Raw genomic sequence first — 22,571 nt, forward strand, 5'->3', positions numbered from 1 at the left:
CTTCTTGTGCCCTCTGTCTGACTGGGAATATCAACACAAATGTCATGTTTGTTTGTTCATTTTACACTTACTCTTCAGTGTCTGAAAAGAGAGTAAATAAAAAAACTAAAAAATGTAATGAAAGAGAAGATACTGTGTGACTTAAGTATTTCTCATCACCCTCATTGCATCAAATGGGGGCGGCAGGGTAGCCTAGTGGTTAGTGTTGGACTAGTAACCGAAAGGTTGCAAGTTCAAATCCCCGAGCTGACAAGGTACAAAGTCCGAAATCTGTCGTTCTGCCCCTGAACAGGCAGTTAACCCACTACATTTATGGCCGTCATTGAAAATAAGAATTTGTTCATAACTGACTTGCCTAGTTAAATAAAATTTAAAAAATGTCAGCACATTGACATCAAATCCCATGTCCTTATTATACAGTAAACCTTATTATACAGGAAACCTCATGTTTCCTACAATAATGACCATAATTTATATTACACACTATACTAGTTAGCTTTAATAACTACTGCTTCCTGGCAGCACTTGAGCACTTGAGGCTGTTGTAAGGATTCATCTTGCAGGAATGATACTGTTGATTGTTGCTGAGCAGCACCTGTGTTGTATAATACATCAGATTTGCTAATATTTCCCTGTTTAATTCCACGGCGAATCAAGGCTCACAGAGAACCTACACAGTTTTGTTTATAGTCTGAAATAAGATCGCTTATTGTGTTGATTGGTAGTATCTGTAGTCCTCAGTAGTTTAAGCAGGGCCTTAAGTAGTCTCTCCCTCCTTTTGTATGGTGTGTGTGGCCATAATAGGATGTGTCATCAGATTGATTGGAGGTGTGATCCTGTTCTGACATAGATTAGGGGTAATTTGAGGCAGTGGGGGTCCTTGGGACAATTCTGCTATTGCTTAGAAATCTCAATCTGCTTTGTCACACACTTGGCTATATGCATACAGACTTGCTGCAGAGGATTAGGATGGCAGGTAGCCTAGTGGTTAAGAGCGCTGGGCCAGTAACCGAAAGGTTACTTTTTCGATGAGCCGACTAGGTGAAAAATCTGTGTGTGCCATAGAGCAAGGCACTTAACCCTAATTGCTCCTGTAAATCGTCTACAAAATAGCACTAGTGGTATTTATTTTAAGTGCCAACACTTGTCTGTGCTTGGTCTTCACTTTTCTCCTACAGAATTTCTTACTAATCGTAAACAATATTGTACTGAACAAACCCAACAAGAGCAACTATCAGCAAAACCTTGGTAACTGTCTAAGTTCCAAAATGATTTTGTGTTTACAAGCTTCTAACTCTTTCCGTTAGGCTCTTCATCTGTATGCGTTGTCTATCCCACAACCCCCTCTAACTCACATGCATCCTTCCACAATATGTAAGATTTCTTGAAGTAAGACATACTCAGTCGTGTTGGTCTATAGCTTTAGCAAAACTAGAGAGCATATTTATGTAAGATACTGTACATAGATACTGTACATATAACATTTGTTTATCATTTATAGTAGACCAGAGTAAAATATGTGGTTCCCAAAAGTAGTTTGGGATGTGTATTTTGGGACAGTCCCATGTAAACCAGTAGACGGCAAGGGGTGTGTCACACACAAAACTGAGCATGAATAACCTAGAGCCAATATCACAACAGAGATATAGTGTGGGATTAGGGAGCATACAAAGTGAATAAACAATTCTACTAATCAAGCTGAGGAGAAATGGCATGGGAGATGGACCAGAAGCCCAGATAACTTCCCTGCAAAGAGAAGGTGTCATAAGCAGAATACTGCAATGTTGAGTAAGTTCTTTACTGGTTTGCTGAGTCTAAATAAACCCATATGGCAAAACTGGTTGAATCAACGTTGTTTCCATGTCATTTCAACCCCAAAATTCAATGTGGTTGGATTTGCAAAAACCCATCCAGGTAAGGGAATTTTGTATTTTTTTTCAACCCAAATTTTAACCTAAATCCAATGACAGGGTGACATTTTTGGTTGATTTCACATTGAATTCACTTGACAACTCAACCAAATGTAAATCAAAACTAGACACTGAGTGTTAGTTACTATTTTATTTTGTGTTATCACCTTTTAAATGCTGCATCTTTTGTACAAACCTTGGAAAGGTTTCCCTGTAAAGTCTACACCAGTTGTGTTTTCTGCACATGTGATAATTTGATTAGATTTTGACTATGAGTCTCTTGCAGGTACCATATACTTCTATGGAAACCACATCACCGTTTATAAGGATACTGCTATGCTCACGTCAAACAGCCAGATGGTGAGGCCGCTGGACTGCATGATGTAGGTATAGTTCTCAAGCAGGGCCTGGAACTTGATCTGTAGCAGGTCCACAGTGTGCTTCAGAAAGCAGCGGCCTGCCCTGGTGTGTTACATTTTTTATAGTAGCGAATGGCGTCCCCCAGCCCCAGGTTCAGAGCCTCGTCCAGCTCACTTCACATGCCGTAGCACATGAGCGCCCCCACCAGGATGCAGAAGGTGAAGAAGAAGGTGCAGATGATGTATGGTAGCATCAGCAGCTTCCAGGCATGTTGCGATGAGCATGTTGGGGACTTAGTGGAGGTCCCTCTGCCATCAGCTTGTTGATCTCCACCTTCAGGAAGATTCCCAAACTGAACAGAATCACCACTGTCACCACGGAAACCCAGTTGAGGATCCACAGCACTTGGGCAAGCTTGTCCAAGCTAATTTGCTAAGCAATTATTCAGAAGAAATAGAATACAATAAACTACAAATATAATAGACTACAAATATGGTTTTATAGCATCTGAAGTCTCAATCATTTTGTTAACCACCTCAGAGGTTTCACATAACAATGTGATGCCCCATGCACCTTTATCAATACAGAGTTCAAATAGAGAAACCCCATGCTTAAGCTGTCTGTCTTGAACACAGTCACAGGTCGAATCAAATCAAATCAAATTTTATTTGTCACATACACATGGTTAGCAGATGTTAATGCGAGTGTAGCGAAATGCTTGTGCTTCTAGTTCCGACAATGCAGTAATAACCAACAAGTAATCTAACTAACAATTCCAAAACTACTGTCTTGTACACAGTGTAAGGGGATAAAGAATATGTACATAAGGATATATGAATGAGTGATGGTACAGAGCAGCATAGGCAAGATACAGTAGATGGTATCGAGTACAGTATATACATATGAGATGAGTATGTAAACAAAGTGGCATAGTTAAAGTGGCTAGTGATACATGTATTACATAAGGATACAGTCGATGATATAGAGTACAGTATATACGTATGCATATGAGATGAATAATGTAGGGTAAGTAACATTATATAAGGTAGCATTGTTTAAAGTGGCTAGTGATATATTTACATCATTTCCCATCAATTCCCATTATTAAAGTGGCTGGAGTTGAGTCAGTGTCAGTGTGTTGGCAGCAGCCACTCAATGTTAGTGGTGGCTGTTTAACAGTCTGATGGCCTTGAGATAGAAGCTGTTTTTCAGTCTCTCGGTCCCAGCTTTGATGCACCTGTACTGACCTCGCCTTCTGGATGATAGCGGGGTGAACAGGCAGTGGCTCGGGTGGTTGATGTCCTTGATGATCTTTATGGCCTTCCTGTGACATCGGGTGGTGTAGGTGTCCTGGAGGGCAGGTAGTTTGCCCCCGGTGATGCATTGTGCAGACCTCACTACCCTCTGGAGAGCCTTACGGTTGAGGGCGGAGCAGTTGCCGTACCAGGCGGTGATACAACCCGCCAGGATGCTCTCGATTGTGCATCTGTAGAAGTTTGTGAGTGCTTTTGGTGACAAGCCAAATTTCTTCAGCCTCCTGAGGTTGAAGAGGCGCTGCTGCGCCTTCTTCACAATGCTGTCTGTGTGAGTGGACCAATTCAGTTTGTCTGTGATGTGTATGCCGAGGAACTTAAAACTTGCTACCCTCTCCACTACTGTTCCATCGATGTGGATAGGGGGGTGTTCCCTCTGCTGTTTCCTGAAGTCCACAATCATCTCCTTTGTTTTGTTGACGTTGAGTGTGAGGTTATTTTCCTGACACCACACTCCGAGGGCCCTCACCTCCTCCCTGTAGGCCGTCTCGTCGTTGTTGGTAATCATGCCTACCACTGTTGTGTCGTCCGCAAACTTGATGATTGAGTTGGAGGCGTGCGTGGCCACGCAGTCGTGGGTGAACAGGGAGTACAGGAGAGGGCTCAGAATGCACCCTTGTGGGGCCCCAGTGTTGAGGATCAGCGGGGAGGAGATGTTGTTGCCTACCCTCACCACCTGGGGGCGGCCCGTCAGGAAGTCCAGTACCCAGTTGCACAGGGCGGGGTCGAGACCCAGGGTCTCGAGCTTGATGACGAGCTTGGAGGGTACTATGGTGTTGAATGCCGAGCTGTAGTCAATGAACAGCATTCTCACATACGTATTCCTCTTGTCCAGATGGGTTAGGGCAGTGTGCAGTGTGGTTGAGATTGCATCGTCTGTGGACCTATTTGGGCGGTAAGCAAATTGGAGTGGGTCTAGGGTGTCAGGTAGGGTGGAGGTGATATGGTCCTTGACTAGTCTCTCAAAGCACTTCATGATGACGGAAGTGAGTGCTACGGGGCGGTAGTCGTTTAGCTCAGTTACCTTAGCTTTCTTGGGAACAGGAACAATGGTGGCCCTCTTGAAGCATGTGGGAACAGCAGACTGGTATAGGGATTGATTGAATATGTCCGTAAACACACCGGCCAGCTGGTCTGCGCATGCTCTGAGGGCGCGGCTGGGGATGCCGTCTGGGCCTGCAGCCTTGCGAGGGTTAACACGTTTAAATGTCTTACTCACCTCGGCTGCAGTGAAGGAGAGACTGCATGTTTTCGTTGCAGGCCGTGTCAGTGGCACTGTATTGTCCTCAAAGCGGGCAAAAAAGTTATTTAGTCTGCCTGGGAGCAGGACATCCTGGTCCGTGACTGGGATGGATTTCTTCCTGTAGTCCATGATTGACTGTAGACCCTGCCACATGCCTCTTGTGTCTGAGCCGTTGAATTGAAATTCTACTTTGTCTCTGTACTGACGCTTAGCTTGTTTGATAGCCTTGCGGAGGGAATAGCTGCACTGTTTGTATTCGGTCATGTTACCAGACACCTTGCCCTTATTAAAAGCAGTGGTTCGCGCTTTCAGTTTCACGCGAATGCTGCCATCAATCCACGGTTTCTGGTTAGGGAATGTTTTAATCGTTGCTATGGGAACGACATCTTCAACGCACGTTCTAATGAACTCGCACACCGAATCAGCGTATTCGTCAATGTTGTTGTCTGACGCAATACAAAACATGTCCCAGTCCACGTGATGGAAGCAGTCTTGGAGTGTGGAGTCAGCTTGGTCGGACCAGTGTTGGACAGACCTCAGCGTGGGAGCCTCTTGTTTTAGTTTCTGTCTGTAGGCAGGGATCAACAAAATGGAGTCGTGGTCAGCTTTTCCGAAAGGGGGGCGGGGCAGGGCCTTATATGCGTCGCGGAAGTTAGAGTAACAATGATCCAAGGTCTTTCCACCCCTGGTTGCGCAATCGATATGCTGATAAAATTTAGGGAGTCTTGTTTTCAGATTAGCCTTGTTAAAATCCCCAGCTACAATGAATGCAGCATCTGGATAAATTGTTTCCAGTTTGCAAAGAGTCAAATAAAGTTCATTCAGAGCCATCGATGTGTCTGCTTGGGGGGGGGGATATATACGGCTGTGATTATAATCGAAGAGAATTCTCTTGGTAGATAATGCGGTCTACATTTGATTGTGAGGAATTCTAAATCAGGTGGACAGAAGGATTTGAGTTCCTGTATGTTTCTTTCATCACACCATGTCACGTTAGCCATAAGGCATACGCCCCCGCCCCTCTTCTTACCAGAAAGATGTTTGTTTCTGTCTGTGCGATGCGTGGAGAAACCCGTTGGCTGCACCGCCTCGGATAGCGTCTCTCCAGTGAGCCACGTTTCCGTGAAGCAAAGAACGTTACAGACTGGGGATATCAGGAGAGAGCACCATACAGAAGGACCTACCCTATCTCTGCAGGATTCATAAACGCCCCTCTTTCAGGACCCTGTCTTTCACAGATCATTTGTAAAAATCCAATTAACTTCACAGATCTTCATTGTTAATGGTTTAAACACTGTTTCCCATGCTTGTTCAATGAACCATAAACAATTAATGAACATGCACCTGTGGAACGGTCATTAAGACACTAACAGCTTACAGATGGTATGCAATTAAGGTCACAGTTATGAAAACTTAGGACACTAAAGAGGCCTTTCTGCTGACTATGAAAAACATAAGAAAGATGCCCAGGGTCCCTGCTCATCTGCGTGAACGTGCCTTAGGCATGCTGCAAGGAGGCATGAAGACTGCAGATGTGGCCAGGGCAATAAAGTGAAATGTCCGTACCGCGAGACGCCTAAAACAGAGCTACAGGGAGACAGAATGGACAGCTGATTGTCCTCACAGTGGCAGACCACGTGTAACAACACCTTTACAGGATCGGTACATCCGAACATCACACCACAGGTACAGGATGGTAACAACAACTGCGCAAGTTACACAATGAACACACAATCCATCCATCAGTGCTCGCAATAGGCTGAAAGAGGCTGGACTGAGGGCTTGTAGGCCTGTTGTATGGCAGGTCCTCACCAGACATCACCGGCAACAACGTCGCCTATGGGCACAAACCCACCGTTGCTTGACCAGACAGGACTGGCAAAAAGGGCTCTTCACTGACGAGTCGCGGTTTTGTCTCACCAGTGGTAATTGTCAGATTCGCATTTGGAGGCGGAGGGTCCGTCATGGTCTGGGGGCGGTGTGTCACAGCATCATCGGACTGAGCCTGTTGTCATTGCAGGCAATCTCAATGCTGTGCATTACAGGGAAGACATCGTCCTCCCTCATGTGGAACCCTTCCTGCAGGCTCATCCTGACATGACCCTCCAGCATGACAATGCCACCAGCCATACTGCTCGTTCTGTGCGTGATTTCCTGCAAGACAGGAATGTCATTATTCTGCCATGGCCAGCGAAGAGCCCGGATCTCAATCTCATTGAGCACGTCTGGGACCTGTTGGATCGGTGGGTGAGAGCTAGGGCCATTCCCCCCAGAAATGTCTGGGAACTTGCAGGTGCCTTGGTGGAAGAGTGGGGTAACATCTCACGGCAAGAGCTAGCAAATCTGGTGCAGTCCATGAGGAGGAGATGCACTTCAGTACTTAATGCAGCTGGTGGCCACACCAGATACTGACTGTTACTTTTGATTTTGACCCCCCCATCCCCCTTTGTTCAGGGACACATTATTAAATTAAGGTTAGTCACATGTCTGTGGAACTTGTTCAGTTTATGTCTCAGTTGTTGAATCTTATGTTCATACAAATATTTACACATGTTAAAGTTTGCTGAAAATAAATGCAGTTGACGTTTCGTTTTTTGCTGAGTTTGTTATATGTCTGATCTGGCTCCCATCACTGTTTGTTTTTCTCTTCAGTGACAGTAATCTTAAGGTTTGGCCTGGAGGTAGTTTAGCCGTAGTGACTCCAGTGGAGTAACAGACACCAGCCTGTGGCAGCGTCAGAGTGAGTCCAGTCTGTTGGCCAAGCCCCCTGACCCTCCTAATAATTCTCTCTAATCTGCCCTGTAGGATTTGGACGTACCTTCTGCCTCCTGAGCAAATCTGACTGCAGCACCACAAAGAGTTGTAATGGCCAAAGGCGTGTTTGGGTGTTTGTACGTTTGTGTCCAGTCAGTTCTCCTTTGAGTCTTAGTCTCCAAGTCAACAGGATGAGGCCAAGTAAGGCAATATATCAAGTCTAAATCAATTTTGTTATGAGGACAATATTATCCTTACAAGAAAATACGGAAAATGCGTCAGATTGTTTGATAATGTGTCAGATTGTTTGATAATGTGTCAGATTGTTTGATAGTTTGTCCTAATGTGATACAATTAACAAAGTTTGTGCTGCCCTCTGGTGCTTTGATGACACTATGCATGTGTCAGCGGAAAGTAAATGGCCCAAGAAAGAGTCAAGAATGAGTTTTGAAAGCTCCAGATATCTTAATACAGACTCCATTATCCTCATGGTGTTATTGTATTTGCCACAAATCACTTTCACCATCCCCCCCCCGCCCCCCACTCTTTCCCATTCCTGAGCTCTTTTTTTCTCTCCGTCTCTCACGCACACGTCCATACGCTTCCACACAGCCAATCAGCCAATGAGATCGAGATTACTGGATTACCATGTCCCAAAGGAGCTTGTGTAAGAGGAGAGTTCCACTGTGGACACACACTGGCCCAGTCAGCACATCCACAGCGATCCCAGGAGCACCGGACCAATGTGGCAGGTAAGTTCTGGAGTTCCCAGTTTAGTCAATCATGGTTCTTCAGTGAAATGGCTGTCACTTGCAGTATACTCTCATACTGTGATTCCATCTAATCGGAAATATCAAGGATAGCAGCCCTCTAGGCTTTACGGCACTGCAAGTTAACTACATTCTTAAAGCCATACACATAACATTGGCCTTCAATTCTGTAAAGGATGTTATATCCTATGCAGTATTGTATTTGATCTAAAAACCAATTATCCTCTCTGATGCTTGTGGTTTGTAGTTCCAGTGTTAATACAGCAACATGACTTAATGTTAATTTATTTAATGCATTTCCTTTGGAATGGGATTAAAACCATCTATGGATATGAGGGATTATGTTCAGTAATGGCCTATTGAAAAAGAGATTACATTGATGTGTAGCCACTGTGTGTATGAATTACAACAGAGAAGGATCGCATGACTGCACTGTCTGATTGACTTCACCCCCAGTATGTTGTACCGTAGCTGTGAATTTGTACGGAAAGTTTTTCATCCAGAACTTTAATTTGACCAGACTTTGAGGGATTTGAGAACATGTTCTCTTTTAAAACAATGATTTACAGTGCATTCAGGATTTGTTTCAGACCCCTTGACTTTTTCCACATTTTGTTATGTTACAGCCTTACTGTAAAATTGATCACATTTTTTCCCTCATCAATCTACACACAATACCCCATAATGACAAAGCGAAAGCAGGTTTTTAGACATTTTTGCTAATTTATAAAAAATAAAAAACTTAAACACTATTCAGACCTAATGCTATGACACTCGAAATTGAGCTCAGGTGCATCCTGTTTCCCTTGATCATCCTTGAGATATTTCCACATCTTGATTGAAGTCCACTTCTGGTAAATTTAAATGATTGAACATGATTTGGAAAGGCACAAACCAGTCTATATAAAGTCCCACAGCTGACAGTGTATGTCAGAGCAAATACCAAGCCATGAGGTCGAAGGAATTGTCCGTAGAGCTCCGAGACAGGATTGTGTCGAAGCACAGATCTGAGGAAGAGTACCAAAACATTTCTGCCGAATGTAAGGTCCCCAAGAACACAGTGGCCTCCATCATTCTTAAATGGAAGAGGTTTCGAACCACCAAGACACTTCCTAAAGCCGTCCGCCCAGCCAAACTGAACAACTGCTGGAGAAGGGTCAGGGAGGTGACCAAGGACAAGCATCTCTGCAGCACTCCACCAATCAGCCATTTATGGTAGAGTGGCCAGACAGAAGCCACTCCACAGTAAACAGCACATGACAGTACGCTTGGAGTTTGCTAAAAGGCACCTAATGGACCAGATTCTCTGGTCTAATGAAACCAAGATTGAACTCTTTGGCCTGAATGCCAAGTGTCACGTCTGGAGGAAACCTGTCACCATCCCTACGGTGAAGCATGGTGGTGACAGCATCATGCTGTGGGGATGTTTTTCAGCAGTAGGGACTGGGAGACTAGTCAGGATCGAGGGAAAGATGAACAGAGCAAAGTGGAGAGAGATCCTTGATGAATACCTGCTACAGAGCACTCAGGACCTCAGATTGGGGCAAATGTTCACCTTCTAACAGGGCAACGACCCTAAGCACACAGCCAAGACAACACATGAGTGGCTTCGGGACAAGTCTCTGAATATCCTCGAATGGCCCAGCCAGAGCCAGGACTTGAACCCGATTGAACATCTCTGGAGAGACTTGAAAATAGCGGTGCAGCGATGCTCCCCATCCAACCTGACAGCGCTTGAAAGGATCTGCAGAGAAGAATGGGAGAAACTCCCCAAATAAAGGTGTGCCAAGCTTGTAGCAACATACCCAAGAAGACTTGAGGCTGTAATCGCTGCCAAAAGTGTTTCAACAAAGTACTGTGTAAAAGGTCTGAATACTTATGTAAATGTGAAATTTCATTTGTATTTGTAATTTTTTTTGCAAAACATTTTTTAGACCTGTTTTTGCTTTGTCATTATGAGGTATTATGTGTAGATTGATGAGGGCAAACAACTATTTAATTCATTTTAGAATAAGGCTGGAACGTCACACAATGTGGAAAAAGTCAAAAGGTCTGAATACTTTCCGAATGCACTGTATGTGTTTGGTACATTCACTGTTAACATTCTCAGGGTGTGAGAGGGTGCAACAGCAGGACTATGATGGACACGGAGGATCAGTGGACACAGGCCTTGGCTAGCAACAACGTGAGGGCCATCCTGCGCTGGACATGCAGCCTTTCAGCTGAAGGTCAGATCACTGGACTGGCAAGATTAAAATCACATGCAGCATACAGTACTTACAGCCACTTACTGTGTCTAAGAATGGTTGGATACTTTAACATACTGTAATGATTCGATGATTATAATATGTGATCATTAGTAACATTTCTTCTTAGGTCATGCTGCTTTTTATTATGACCCATTATGTAATTGCATGAATTTGTCTCATTCCATTCATTTGTTTGTCTCTCAGTGGGAAATTCTGATGTGGAGGCCAGCCTTGCTACTTTCAGTAGCTGGGTCCAGAGGACAGCTGAAGTTTCAAAGAAGGAGTTACTCACCCTTTGTAAGGAGAGATGCACCACAGCACCAGCTATCCCAAACAGAGCCAAAGGCTATCGATCCCAGCTCTTTCCACAGCTTTATTACAAAGGTCTTCTACTGTCCCCTCTCTCTGGGTCCCCCTCTCTCCTCCCCTCCCCTGTTTCTAGGCTTCAGCCGTTGCCAGGGCCTGTGGATGTTCCTGGACCACAGCTGCTTCACCAGGGTGCACCTGCTGCTGCAGCGGCTGAGGAACCTGCTTACCCTGGCCCAGTGGGGGAGGAGGCAGAGCGGCCTGACACACTTCTGGCATGGTGCAGTAGTATTCAAACCCTGGCCCCCCTCTCACAATGATCATATTGTTGCATGAATGATATCAACTGGCTAGTTTGTTTAGTACAATGATCTTGGTAAACTCTGATTTACCACCCCAAGATATTCCTGAACAACGTCTATTTGCGCCCCTACTGGTTGGAAATTACAAATGTAATGGCTGTGCTCAATGCAATGGCACTTATAAATGTAGATCCTTCAAACACCCACAAACAGGGAAATCGATCCCAATAAAAGGTGTTAATACGTGCTCCACTAAGGCAGTTATTTATCTTATAACTTGTCCTTGTGGTAAAAATGATGTAGGTAAAACAAAGCGCGAATTAAAAGTACGTATCTCAGAGCATCGTAGCACCATTAGGTGTAAAAACGCTACTTATCCAGTTGCGGCCCACTTCTTGGAGGCAGGCCACTCGATTTCGTCTCTGCGTTACATTGGCATCGAACATGTCACCCTCCCTAGGAGAGAGGGTGACCTTGATAATTTATTGTTAAAACGAGAGGCTGCCTGGATCTTTAATTTAAAGACCCTTGCGCCCTTCGGTCTCAACATAGACTTTGATCTGAAGCCATTCTTGTGACTATTGTGACTTTGCCATTGTAATTGTTTGTAAACTTGTGTAGTCAAATTAATCTATGATCGTATGCTATCCATTTGTTGTTTGTATGCTGTTCTTTGTATGACATTTTAATATTTGATTATTAACCAATGATATTAGGCCACTCTTGGCCATGATTACAGACACCTGTGTCTTTTGACTGTCTGTCCTCCATCTGTATGTAGGATTGGGGATCCCGTGTGTGGTCTGCAGGGCCGGGTGTGGATCCTCAGCTGTGAGGCAGGACTACTGGAATCGGATACACAGAGCTTTGAAGCAACACATCTGGCTGGGTCGGCTTGTACAGTGGTGGGGCATCACCGGACTCTTGCCCAAGTATCCTGGTAAGGATGCATACGTTAACGTTATAGAAGGACAAACAGTCAAACTGTACAAACTGGTCACACTTTGCATCACAGAGTTGTTACTACTGTGTAACTATTCTACAAAGTACAATGTAACAAGTGTTGTATGTTGTAGTGTTAGGGTTGAAGTTAAGGTTAGTCTAGTACAGGGTTCCCCAACTGGCGGCCTGCGGGCCAAATTTCTCCCGCGGGGTGTTTTATTTGGCCCCCAAGTTTTCTTATTTCTTTTTTTTTTATTTTAATTTTTGGACATAAGGCTGTAAAAACACCAGGAAAATCAGCTCCAAGGGATTTTTTTTAAAGAAATCTGTTCCCAAGTATTCCCATGATTAATAGAGAGAAGCGTGATCATATACAAATGTAAGCAAGGTTTGAAATGGTTTGTCTTAGTCACACATATCTGTTTTGGCTTCTTGTGGCCAATTTGCAGTCTACAAATTATTTGTCATTTTGTTTCTGGCCCCCATCCGCTCCAGACAAAATTGTCCCGCGTCTGAATCTAGTTGATGATCCCTGGTCTAGTATTTATAGGTACACTGACTTGTCCTCTCCTCCTCGCAGAGGCTCAAGAAATGAAGCGGATCTATCAGATGTGGAGAGAGATGGATCAGAACCACCGCAGGGCTTCCCTCCACACTCTTGGGTAACTCTTAAATCACTGATAGGTCTCTCTTGCTCTATTTCTGTTTTCTTCCTTTACTCCCTGATCAATCTTTTAAAAATCTATTCTCCACATCTTCTTTCTCTTTATTTGATTAGATGGGAGGAGGAGGGACGGGAAAGGTGGAATTCACTGATCCAGGGTATGGTGGCTCAGATGGACCAACAACATGGGCCCATATGGATTTCTGAGGACTGCACAGACCAGGGCTATCCACCCCCTAACCTGCAAGCTCTTCTGAAGCTGGTGCTGGTGCCTCGCATCAACAACATGTCTGTTCAGGCCATTGTATCCGAACATGGAGAATCCATAAAGTGTCTTCAAAGATATGACTGTGTTAATATGACTGTCATGTGAACTGAACTGAATATACAGTATTCTTGATTATGTACACTACACTTAACACAGCCTGTGCACAGCTCATGTACTTCATCCTGGACATGGCACATTTCCTGCAGTGCAAAGATGACCTCCTGCAGTCCTTTTGCCACGCCTTCATCATCCCTCCCAGCTTCTCCCAGCAGATCCGGGCCTTCTGGCTCCTCGACCATGGACACTTATCGGTACCTTTGCTCTCACTATAACGTTTAGTCTATCGATGTGTATGTCTTCCTGGATTTAGCAGGGCTCAACAGAGCCGACAGATTTTCCTATGGCTGTCATTGCCTCTGTGTAGGGCTCCATGGAGCTGCTGCTGAGCCCCAGGTCTGAACCACCCTGGTTCTCCTGGCAGCACCACTGCATCATCCACAGCCTGCTGAGGAGAAAGCAGCTCCGCTTGGCGCTGAAGTACATCTATTGGACCAGACTAGCCACAGACACCCCCCACGACCTGAAGCTCTGTGTGGACGTACTCCTACAGAACAGGTAGGGCTAAATACACTAGCATGTGCTATACCAAATGGACTACTGTATGTATACCATGTACTCTGGCTCTGTATGGCTCACGGTTTTCATATTACATCTTGTTTTCTCTGCCCCTAAGCCATGTCTCAGACGCCTGGGCCCTCCTGAAGAAAGGTCACACAGGAAGTAACGACATGGTCAGGTACTTCCTCCATGGATGTGAGAGGCTTGGCCTATGTGTGGCGGCTTCCGACTGCATGGAAGCAATATGGAAGGTGAACCTCTTTGTAAAACTATCATTAGACATGTAAATACTTAGGCATGTACATGCAGATTGCTTGTTGTCAGTAATCACATTTTCTATTGAAAAACGGTACCTTTATTAGGATGTGGGCCACTGTACTACTCAGTCGGAAGAGGCTGAAGGTCAGTGTGGAGTAGAGGGGCTTCCTCAGCGTAGGAGGACCACAGGGAGCTCTATGGCAGTGAAAGAGCCAGGTATGGATCACTGATTGTGACTCATACTGATTTGAGAAATATCATCACTGTCAAGTATTCTGAAAGTCAGTGAAATGTTGTGAACTGCAGGGGGTCCCATTCATCCGTTATCTGCCCTGCTGTATCAGTCTCAGAACATCAACACACTCTCTTCAGAGGATTTCATCAGACTCCTCAGGGAATCTATGGTTGAACTGAGACAACCCCAGCCAACAGCAAGGTACATTATTCAATACAAAATGACTAAAATGTTGTTTACAAAAATACCCAATGTCAGTGTGTGTGTTTGGTATAATCTGTTTTTCCCTGGCCCAGTGAGGAGGTGACATGGCCAGGGGAGCACCAAGAGAGGAGAGGGAGCTGTCGGAACCTGAGTCTGACCATCCAGGCCCTTAGGCACCACCTCCCTAGACCCTCCCCAGTGGGTATGATGACTGACAGGCTGGGAGAGCAGGGAGACACAGAGCCACCTGATCATGACCTGCCTCTTATAGCTGCGGTACTTTACTACTGTGGCTCTGTCTGAGAGTGAGTGTGCTGAGGAATAATACTTTGGCAATGATGAATATGAAAATAATGAATTTCATTGTCTCAATGCAGGAGAAACCCTGGACCCCGGCACACCTCTCCTCTCAATCCCTGTCCAAGGAGACCTCTGAATCTATGTTCTCTTCCCCCTCACTGCCCTGCCTGCGACCGGGCATCCCATATGTGTATGGGAGCACAGTAATGCTACAGCGGATCTCATCCCTGCTCAGTGATAGAGGACGGTGCCAGAGCAGTCAGGGTGACAGCCCTTCCCCCCCAGCAGACATGCTCCTCCCAGACTACCCTGACCGGACTCTGACACTAGAGGGTGCCACAGACCCTGTCTCCTTCAACAGCCTCAGTAAAGACAGCATGGAGGTGGAGGAGCTGGTGTTCTCCACTGAGTGTGAGTTCAGATGCACAGACTAGAGGTGTTTTATACTCAACATTTAAGTTGTCGGCTCCTTTTGAAGTAATGTTCTTGAGTATTAACCCAATGGAATTCCATGTTCTGGTCTTCTGTTGTTGAAAGTGTTTTCTGTTTCCTTTAGGGGGAGTGGAGGACATAATGACCTGTGATACACCAGGAGACGACGTCTTCAATGTGGAAGAGGAGGCAGTTCCTCCTGTAGATGTAACGTTAGACAGAAGGTGACCCTTCTCAATCCTCAATGTTTATATTATAATTTCATTAACAGACCACAATTCCACTCTTTGCTGTGGCCAGCATTGTGTTATGCAGTACAATAAGATAAAGGACATGTTCTTCATGTGATCATTTGTTTGTCAGGCATAGTCTGAGCAGACTGAACCTCCATCCTCAGTTCTACAGTAATGAGGACAACCAATCAGTGCCCTCTGTATCTGAGATCCAAGTGGAGAGTCACAACTTCCTGACACCTGACTATGGTGTGTTTCAACTGTGAATACATTCTGTGTTGTGGCTGTGTTTTCACTATATCTACTGTATGATTTGACTGAGAAATAATTCAATAATTGGCCCTTTAACTAACTGCTTTTGTTCATGTTAATCCAGAGAAAATGGACTACTACAAGGAGGTTACTGACAAAATCATGCATGCACCAAGTGTGAGTGACATGTGGAGCATCATGCCTGGAGGGGACAAATCAGGGAACATCCGCTCCCAAACCTCCACCTTCTCTGGGGCTGTTGCTGCCTCATCTCACTGCTTCCTGGAGCTGGAGCCCTTACAGGTGACAGACCTCTCTACTGTCCAATTACATACATACTGTACATACTATGCAGACAACCTACAGTATTTGCCAACTCAACTGGGTTTCTGTATGTCTGTGTTTGTTCAGAGGGCATTCGACCCTCCACCGCTTGAGGATTCAGTGGAATGTTTCCGCCGGGACTCCCAGGATGCAGTGGACCAACCGGAGATCCTGACCTCCTGTGCACTCACTGAGACCACCCAGGATCTGCTCTCTGAGCTCCACCAGACCTTCTGCTTCCTGGAGGAGCTGGGAGACACAGGCTCCAGTGGCCCAGAGACAGAGAGAGGCTCTACCCTGGAGGGGGAGCAAGACAGTGGGGCTTCCGGGAGGTACATCAGGCCCTTCTCTCTCCAGGACTCCTCTCTGCTCATCCCCCTGCGGAGGTCTGCACGCTCCAGACAGCTACAGGTTCCTGGGGTGTCTCTGTCCCCTAGGACTAGCCCCAGCCGCACCCCCCAGCTCAGCCCCTCCTCAGCCCTAGAGACATCCAGGGATAGGTTACCTGGAGGGGGGAAGGCCTCGCACAAGGAGGATGCATCATGCTTCAGAAGCACCCCAGAGGATAGGCTAGGCCACTGTAAGCTGGGCAGCTGGTGGAAACAAGCCCTGGAGACCCGGAGGGCATCCACTGGCCTGCTCCCTGCCATAGAGCAGGTGTCCACGATCTCACGAGGTAATGTGTGTGTGTGTGTGTCTGTGTGTGTGTGTGTCTGTGTGTGTTGGATAGAAATGACAAGCTACTCTATCTTGCGTTTAGAAAACCCATTTAGTGTCACAGCTAACAAAGTTGGTAATTTTGCGCAGATTTGCCTGTATAACAATGTTAATATTATTACTTAATAGCCTCTAATATCATCTCTCTTTGTCATTGTGACGGGGAACGTTGAGAGAGCCTTTTCTTTGGAACTTTACATTGATGGAGCATTAGAAACAGCAGCTGGCTGGAGACTGTAGTGTGTGCCTCTCTTGTGTGTGTGTGTGTGTGTGTGTGTGTGTGGGGGGGGGGGGGGGGGGGGATAGTTGGCCTGTTGCTGTCACCCAGTGGGGAGTCTATGTCCGGAATGGGACCCAGGTACTGCTCAGAGAGGGGTGATACAGAGAGGAGGGGGTGCACTGTAGTGTCAGACTTGTACTCGCTCAACCTTGCCACAGTTACTCATCTGTGACCACCACCCCCTGCTCTCCGTGGTAGGGGCCTTCCACTGATGTTACCCAGAGCAGATGGAGCTCTGCTGGGCCTTGCTGATCACTGCTGGGCCTGGGGGAACCACGCCTCACAGCCCCACACACCACACTAATTCCCTACCTCATCACTGGGACCAGGGCTTAGGAGACCAACACACAGCAGGGGCCAAATGTGACATTTAATTAAAGCTCCGTTTGTGAAATAAAATCAATAGTTTCAGAAAGCAGGTGATCTTGATATTTTTTTCGTGCTTCTCAGAAAATGAAGTGCGTTTGTTAGCATGCCAATGAGGAAGTGGCAGAGACCGTTCAAGTGGCTGGCCATATTGACATACGAGGTCTCTGAGGTTTTAATGTTACATCATGACAGCTGTAACACCTCTGAGGGATCTAGTTTGAATCCTTTCCTGTTCTCCCTGTCCCCTCTCTCTTCATCTACAGAAAAGAGGGCCTCTCTCGTCCCAGGGCAACCCTACTCCCACAGTACGATCAACTTCCAGGAGTCTCCGGCCAAGCAGAGAGGAGACAAGTGGGAGGTCAAACAGGTACAGGTAATTTCTCTCTCTGTGGTCCCTATTTCACTAGACCCACAATAACATCTGCTAAACACGTGTATGTGTCAAATACGATTGATTTGGCCTCACATAGAGGGTGTCAGTATAGGGGGAAATATGCTATGGTTGTCCAATGGGGGGCAGTGTTGTCCCAACTTGGAAGTTTTTATTTAGTCTCTGATTTGAATGACCTCATACCTACCCCCAAGAGCCAGCCCATCCCATCCCCCTGTCACAACCTACATATCTTCCTCATCAGACTCAGTAATGCCATATAAAAACATGGTGGAATCGTATTCAGGCTTTGATAAAACATTTCTTAATACTTTTTTGTTACATTTAATTGGTAATGAATAGAGCCAATGACTAAATGATTTCCGGACTACTTTGATGCGACATGCATGCTATATGTACTACATTCAATTTGTGTTTCTCTGACAAAAGTTGTAGACTGCTTTCTTGGCTCCTTCTAATCTCTCCAGCCCCCTTCTAATCTCTCTGGCCCCGTTTATACCTGTCGCTTACATGGGTCCTTTGTCCTGATCTTGCGCTGAGCTTGCCAGTTTAAAATCAAATCAAATGTTATTTGTCACATGCGCCAAATACAATACTTACAAGAGCTTAACCAACAATGCAGTTCAAGAAATAGAGTTAAGAAAATACTTACCAAATAGACTAAAGTAAAAAATATATAATAAAAAGTAACACAATAAGAATATCAATAACGAGGTTATATACAGGGTGTGCCGGTACCAAGTCAATGTGCGGGGGTACAGGTTAATCAAGGTCATTTGTACATGTACAGTAGGAAGGATGAAAGTGACTATGCATAGATAATAAACAGCGAGTAGCAGCAGTGTACAAAACCGATGGAGAGGGGGGTCAATGTAAATAGTCCGGGTGGCCATTTGATTAGTTGTTCAGCAGTCTTATGGCTTGGGGGTAGATGCTGTTAAGGAGACTTTTGGACCTAGACTTGGCGCTCCGGTACCGCTTGCAATGTGGTAGCAGAGAGAACAGTCTATGAATTGGGTGCCTGGAGTTTTGACAATTTTTTTGGGCCTTCCTCTGATACTTTACACTTTCACGATGTGTCTTTTAATTATCTACAACCGTCTAAAAATGTGTGCACAAACAGAATGAGGACAAGATCAGGACAAAGGGTGTATGTTAAAACAAGGTATTAAGTGGCTTTTGTCTAATGCATTGACAGATCTAACAGTTGGTGCGTTTGACATCATGATGTCAGCAGTGGCTGTACAGCATGTGTACTGCAATGTTGCTGCACTGATACGATTAGGCAGTTGTTCAATTGAGATTGAATTATGTAATTGTTTAATTGGGATGTAATTATCTTATTGTTTGGTTGGAGTCAAGGGAACCATATGGAGCCTGGCATGTGAAATGTAATTACACAAAGTTAATTCATGATGACGTAGTTGATAATTATACCTTTGGGATGCTGACTGGTGGATGTGGGAATGGTTGATGTTCTTTGACACATTGAATGCTGATATTGCACAATTCTAAATGACCACCCATCATAAAAGATACTGATTTATTCCATTACATTAACTTGTTAAAACACTGCTTAGATTGATGTTATAAAGATATGATTTATTCCATGTTTTATTCTATTTTTTTAACTTTGTGTGACCAACCCACATCTGTATTTCAAAAAGAACAAAGTGGTTGGGATTTGATGAATTGGCAGATTGGGAGATATTGATGACAAATGTGTGAAGATAAAAGTCATACTAAGTAGCATATTATCCAAACATCTCCAATTAAAACACAGCAGCTATGGATATTAGGTTGACTACTATACATTTTCACTGTTTTTGTCCCATGTGACCTCATGATCAGATTGGTTTTGGTGAAGTAAGGTTGCGATGTTCAATGAAAGGGATGCTCAACAAACAATGTGGATGACACTGGTACCACTCACAGATGTAAAGACATTACTGGAAGATTTTAGCTTGTTGATCAACTTGTGTGGCTCTTTCTGAAAATCTTGACGTTTGTATGGAGAGAGGCAGTCTGAATGAAGATAGCTCGTTGGGTTGAGGTGACACATTGAGATGAATGGCCTCTATTAGGAACATTTCATCAGTGCCTGAGCTCTGTGGTTTCAGTCTCCCTCAACCCCCGGGGAACGATTAATGACCACAGGATATTTCATCACCCCCTCCATTTCCCAACTCAGGATATGAGGGCCTAATTGTGTCTGTTGTCTGGTGTTCTGTCCCCTGTGTTCCAGGCAGAGAAAGAGGAGCTGCTGGGACGGAGGGGCTCTGGGAAGTTGCCCCACCAGCGAGTGGAGCAGGACTTGGCGAGCCATAGGGGAGCCAGAGTGAAGAAGGGCAAACGGGTGAAGAAGGCATGAGGACATCCCGTTACACATCTATACTGTCATTCTGTAGAGTGACGAACAATCAGTGTATGTGTGTAAGATGTATAATTGACCAAGTCCTGTATGGTATTACTGTTGTGCTACACTTCAAACCACTGTAAATTTACTCAGGTGCAGACTTATTAAATGTTTTTTACTTGGCAGATACAAATATATATTTCTCACTGAAAATATGTGTTGTTTGTCACAGTAATGGCTCCACAGTAATGGCTCCACAGTAATGGCTCCACAGTATGCATGGACAGATAATCCAAATGGTGTGGTTGCATCTAAACACATGACGTTTCTCTTTTATCTAAAAAAAGATTCCATTTTGAGCACGGTGGTGATCGTCACCATGGCTGTCATGGATGACCAATGGTGCAGTGACCTTAGTACACCACATCACCTATACGGTCACCTCACATCATCACCTCTCCTGTCACCTCTCTGAGCTCTTCATCTGACAGGTCCTGATTCCTTTGGCGACCACTCCGCTCCTATAGGCTGCTGGTGTGTTCTCTGGACACATCCTCCTCCTTATACAGTTATCACACACACACACACACACACACACACGGAACAGCTCATCAATAGTTAATCTCTCAGTAATTATTGACATGGGTTAAATTATTTAATACTTCACGAACCCAGTCGAGATTAAGAATAGTGGATTCTGGGTCATTTGCGTATCGTCTCAATGATCTGAATAGATGCAAGGTCATTTGGATTGACTATAAGGATACAGATAAACTCTAGACTAACTCATTCTAAAAGCACCATATGGTGTCCTTGGATATCTATCTGTCAGTTTTCCCCCTTTTTAAAAAGGATTTGCCTTGCTTCTATTCCATCTCATGAAAAATGGATGACCTCCCAGTGCTAGTTGCTGCCGCCTTCTCTCCTCACATTTGCACAGTGCCCTGAGATTGCATGTATGTTAGCATCCCTCCCCCTCTCTCGATTTTGGAGGTGGAGGGGGTTGAATAACTTAAAACACATTTCAGCATGACATTTCTGCTTGGGGTCTCCTGTCCATGAGCCAGGCCCACACACACACACTGCATTATTACCAAAGATATGTGTGTCATCTTCTGGAGTTGTTAGGCCTCCCTGCATGACCTCACCAGGTGTGACAACACCTCTGATACCCATTTGGTGCATGGGGCTGGAGGAACAGGACCAGCCAGTGTTTTGGATGCTTTAGTTTACACCTCAACAATCATGATTGGGATTGGCTGCACAGTTTGTTTTTCGAATCCAAAGAACCTGTCATCCAGTAGAATATCTTCATCCTAGTTAAATAAAGGTTCAATAAAAAAGGTAATCCACATCTTACAGCGCAGTATAGTAAGTAATTCATGATTTGAGCACAAATAAAGATCTTCCAAATGGAAATATTCTAGGGGCAAAAACCTGTCTGGAAGTAATGATGCTCGAAAACATATCAGGACACGCGGTCTGGGAAATAAATAAATGTTCTGACCACATACATCCAATAACTCCCACTAATTTGAATACTGATAAAAATCGTGGAAACCTGGGCTCTGCACTGCAACAAAATTACACATAAATCATGTGCAGAGCAGACGAGGTTAAAAATCCCAACCAAACATGATGGATATAAATTGCTGTCTGATGTTTGTAAATCATTCTTATAAATAATTGTCTGTGTGCGACTGGAGGCACGCTCTGGAAAATGCAGGGCGATTAATACTTGCTATTGCAAAACTCTCCATGTGAGTTCCCTTCTGACCCCTGTAATGTACTTTTTATTGCTATTTCATCTATTTCTTCATCTTCAAAACGAGCGTCCTTAACCTTCCCCAGTGTAGATTCATATAGGCCACAGTAAGCCCCATCTTTGTAGGGGGTTAATATAGAATATTCAATCGATTTAGAACAATAAAACCAAATAATGCAGATATAACAGCTGCTACCTTCCATAACATGGAAATAATTTGCAGCTTATTTTCAAAACACTATATCCACCAATGTTGGTGTTTTGTCATCAGAAATGATTTCTTCTGGGTACGTTAACATGTGTGTAAAATGTTGCTGTTCTCTGATGTTTTTATTCATCGATTTTAGATGTGTATGAAAATTAGTTTGTTTTACAAAATGCTGTATATTAATTATATATCCTGTATTTGACTGAAATGTGGTTGTCTTAAGATGAATGCACTTACTGTAAGTCACTAAAATGCCAAACATAAGTGTTTTACATACAGATATATTACTGTGTTGAATTACTTAAATATATATATATATATAATAATGTCAAATGTATAATTTGTAAATGTCTTTATTAAAAATGTAGTTATTTGTTACATTTGACTGTAAAACCTAGCAGTACTACTTATTTCTCTGAGTGAGGCAGATACAGTGCCTTGCGAAAGTATTCGGCCCCCTTGAACTTTGCGACCTTTTGCCACATTTCAGGCTTCAAACATAAAGATATAAAACTGTATTTTTTTGTGAAGAATCAACAAGTGGGACA

General features: G+C 44.4%; 1 protein-coding gene and 1 pseudogene across 2 annotated transcripts; both read left to right on the forward strand.

Moving 5' to 3' along the window:
* The first annotated feature begins 6,288 nt into the window (after window positions 1-6,288).
* Window positions 6,289-7,658, forward strand: LOC139374489 (uncharacterized; annotated as a pseudogene).
* A 629-nt stretch (window positions 7,659-8,287) lies between these two features.
* On the forward strand, window positions 8,288-20,434 carry LOC139374258 (uncharacterized). 2 transcript variants are annotated; one of them, XM_071115287.1, is made up of 20 exons: window positions 8,288-8,332; window positions 10,461-10,578; window positions 10,804-10,896; window positions 11,042-11,185; window positions 11,989-12,147; window positions 12,730-12,811; window positions 12,928-13,117; window positions 13,249-13,392; window positions 13,506-13,696; window positions 13,815-13,950; window positions 14,062-14,173; window positions 14,264-14,393; window positions 14,489-14,672; window positions 14,774-15,107; window positions 15,253-15,352; window positions 15,492-15,610; window positions 15,738-15,916; window positions 16,025-16,613; window positions 17,567-17,676; window positions 19,940-20,434. In XM_071115287.1, the coding sequence occupies exons 1-20, from the start codon at window positions 8,324-8,326 to the stop codon at window positions 20,063-20,065; spliced, it is 3,249 nt and encodes a 1,082-aa protein (XP_070971388.1). In that variant the 5' UTR covers window positions 8,288-8,323; the 3' UTR covers window positions 20,066-20,434. The 2 variants fall into 2 exon arrangements, with proteins under 2 accessions (XP_070971388.1, XP_070971389.1); XM_071115288.1 differs by having other exon boundaries at window positions 17,567-17,670.
* The last annotated feature ends 2,137 nt before the right edge of the window (window positions 20,435-22,571 follow it).

The sequence above is a fragment of the Oncorhynchus clarkii genome, chromosome 19 (genome assembly GCF_045791955.1).
Source record: "Oncorhynchus clarkii lewisi isolate Uvic-CL-2024 chromosome 19, UVic_Ocla_1.0, whole genome shotgun sequence".
NCBI classification, from domain to species: domain Eukaryota; kingdom Metazoa; phylum Chordata; class Actinopteri; order Salmoniformes; family Salmonidae; genus Oncorhynchus; species Oncorhynchus clarkii.

What these genes read in the sequence shown, in the direction of transcription:
- LOC139374258 (XM_071115287.1), top strand. An exon ending in ACTCTTGCCCAAGTATCCTG is followed by an intron (nt 12,148 to 12,729) that starts GTAAGGATGCAT and finishes TCCTCCTCGCAG; the next exon opens with AGGCTCAAGAAATGAAGCGG. An exon ending in CAACCCCAGCCAACAGCAAG is followed by an intron (nt 14,394 to 14,488) that starts GTACATTATTCA and finishes TCCCTGGCCCAG; the next exon opens with TGAGGAGGTGACATGGCCAG.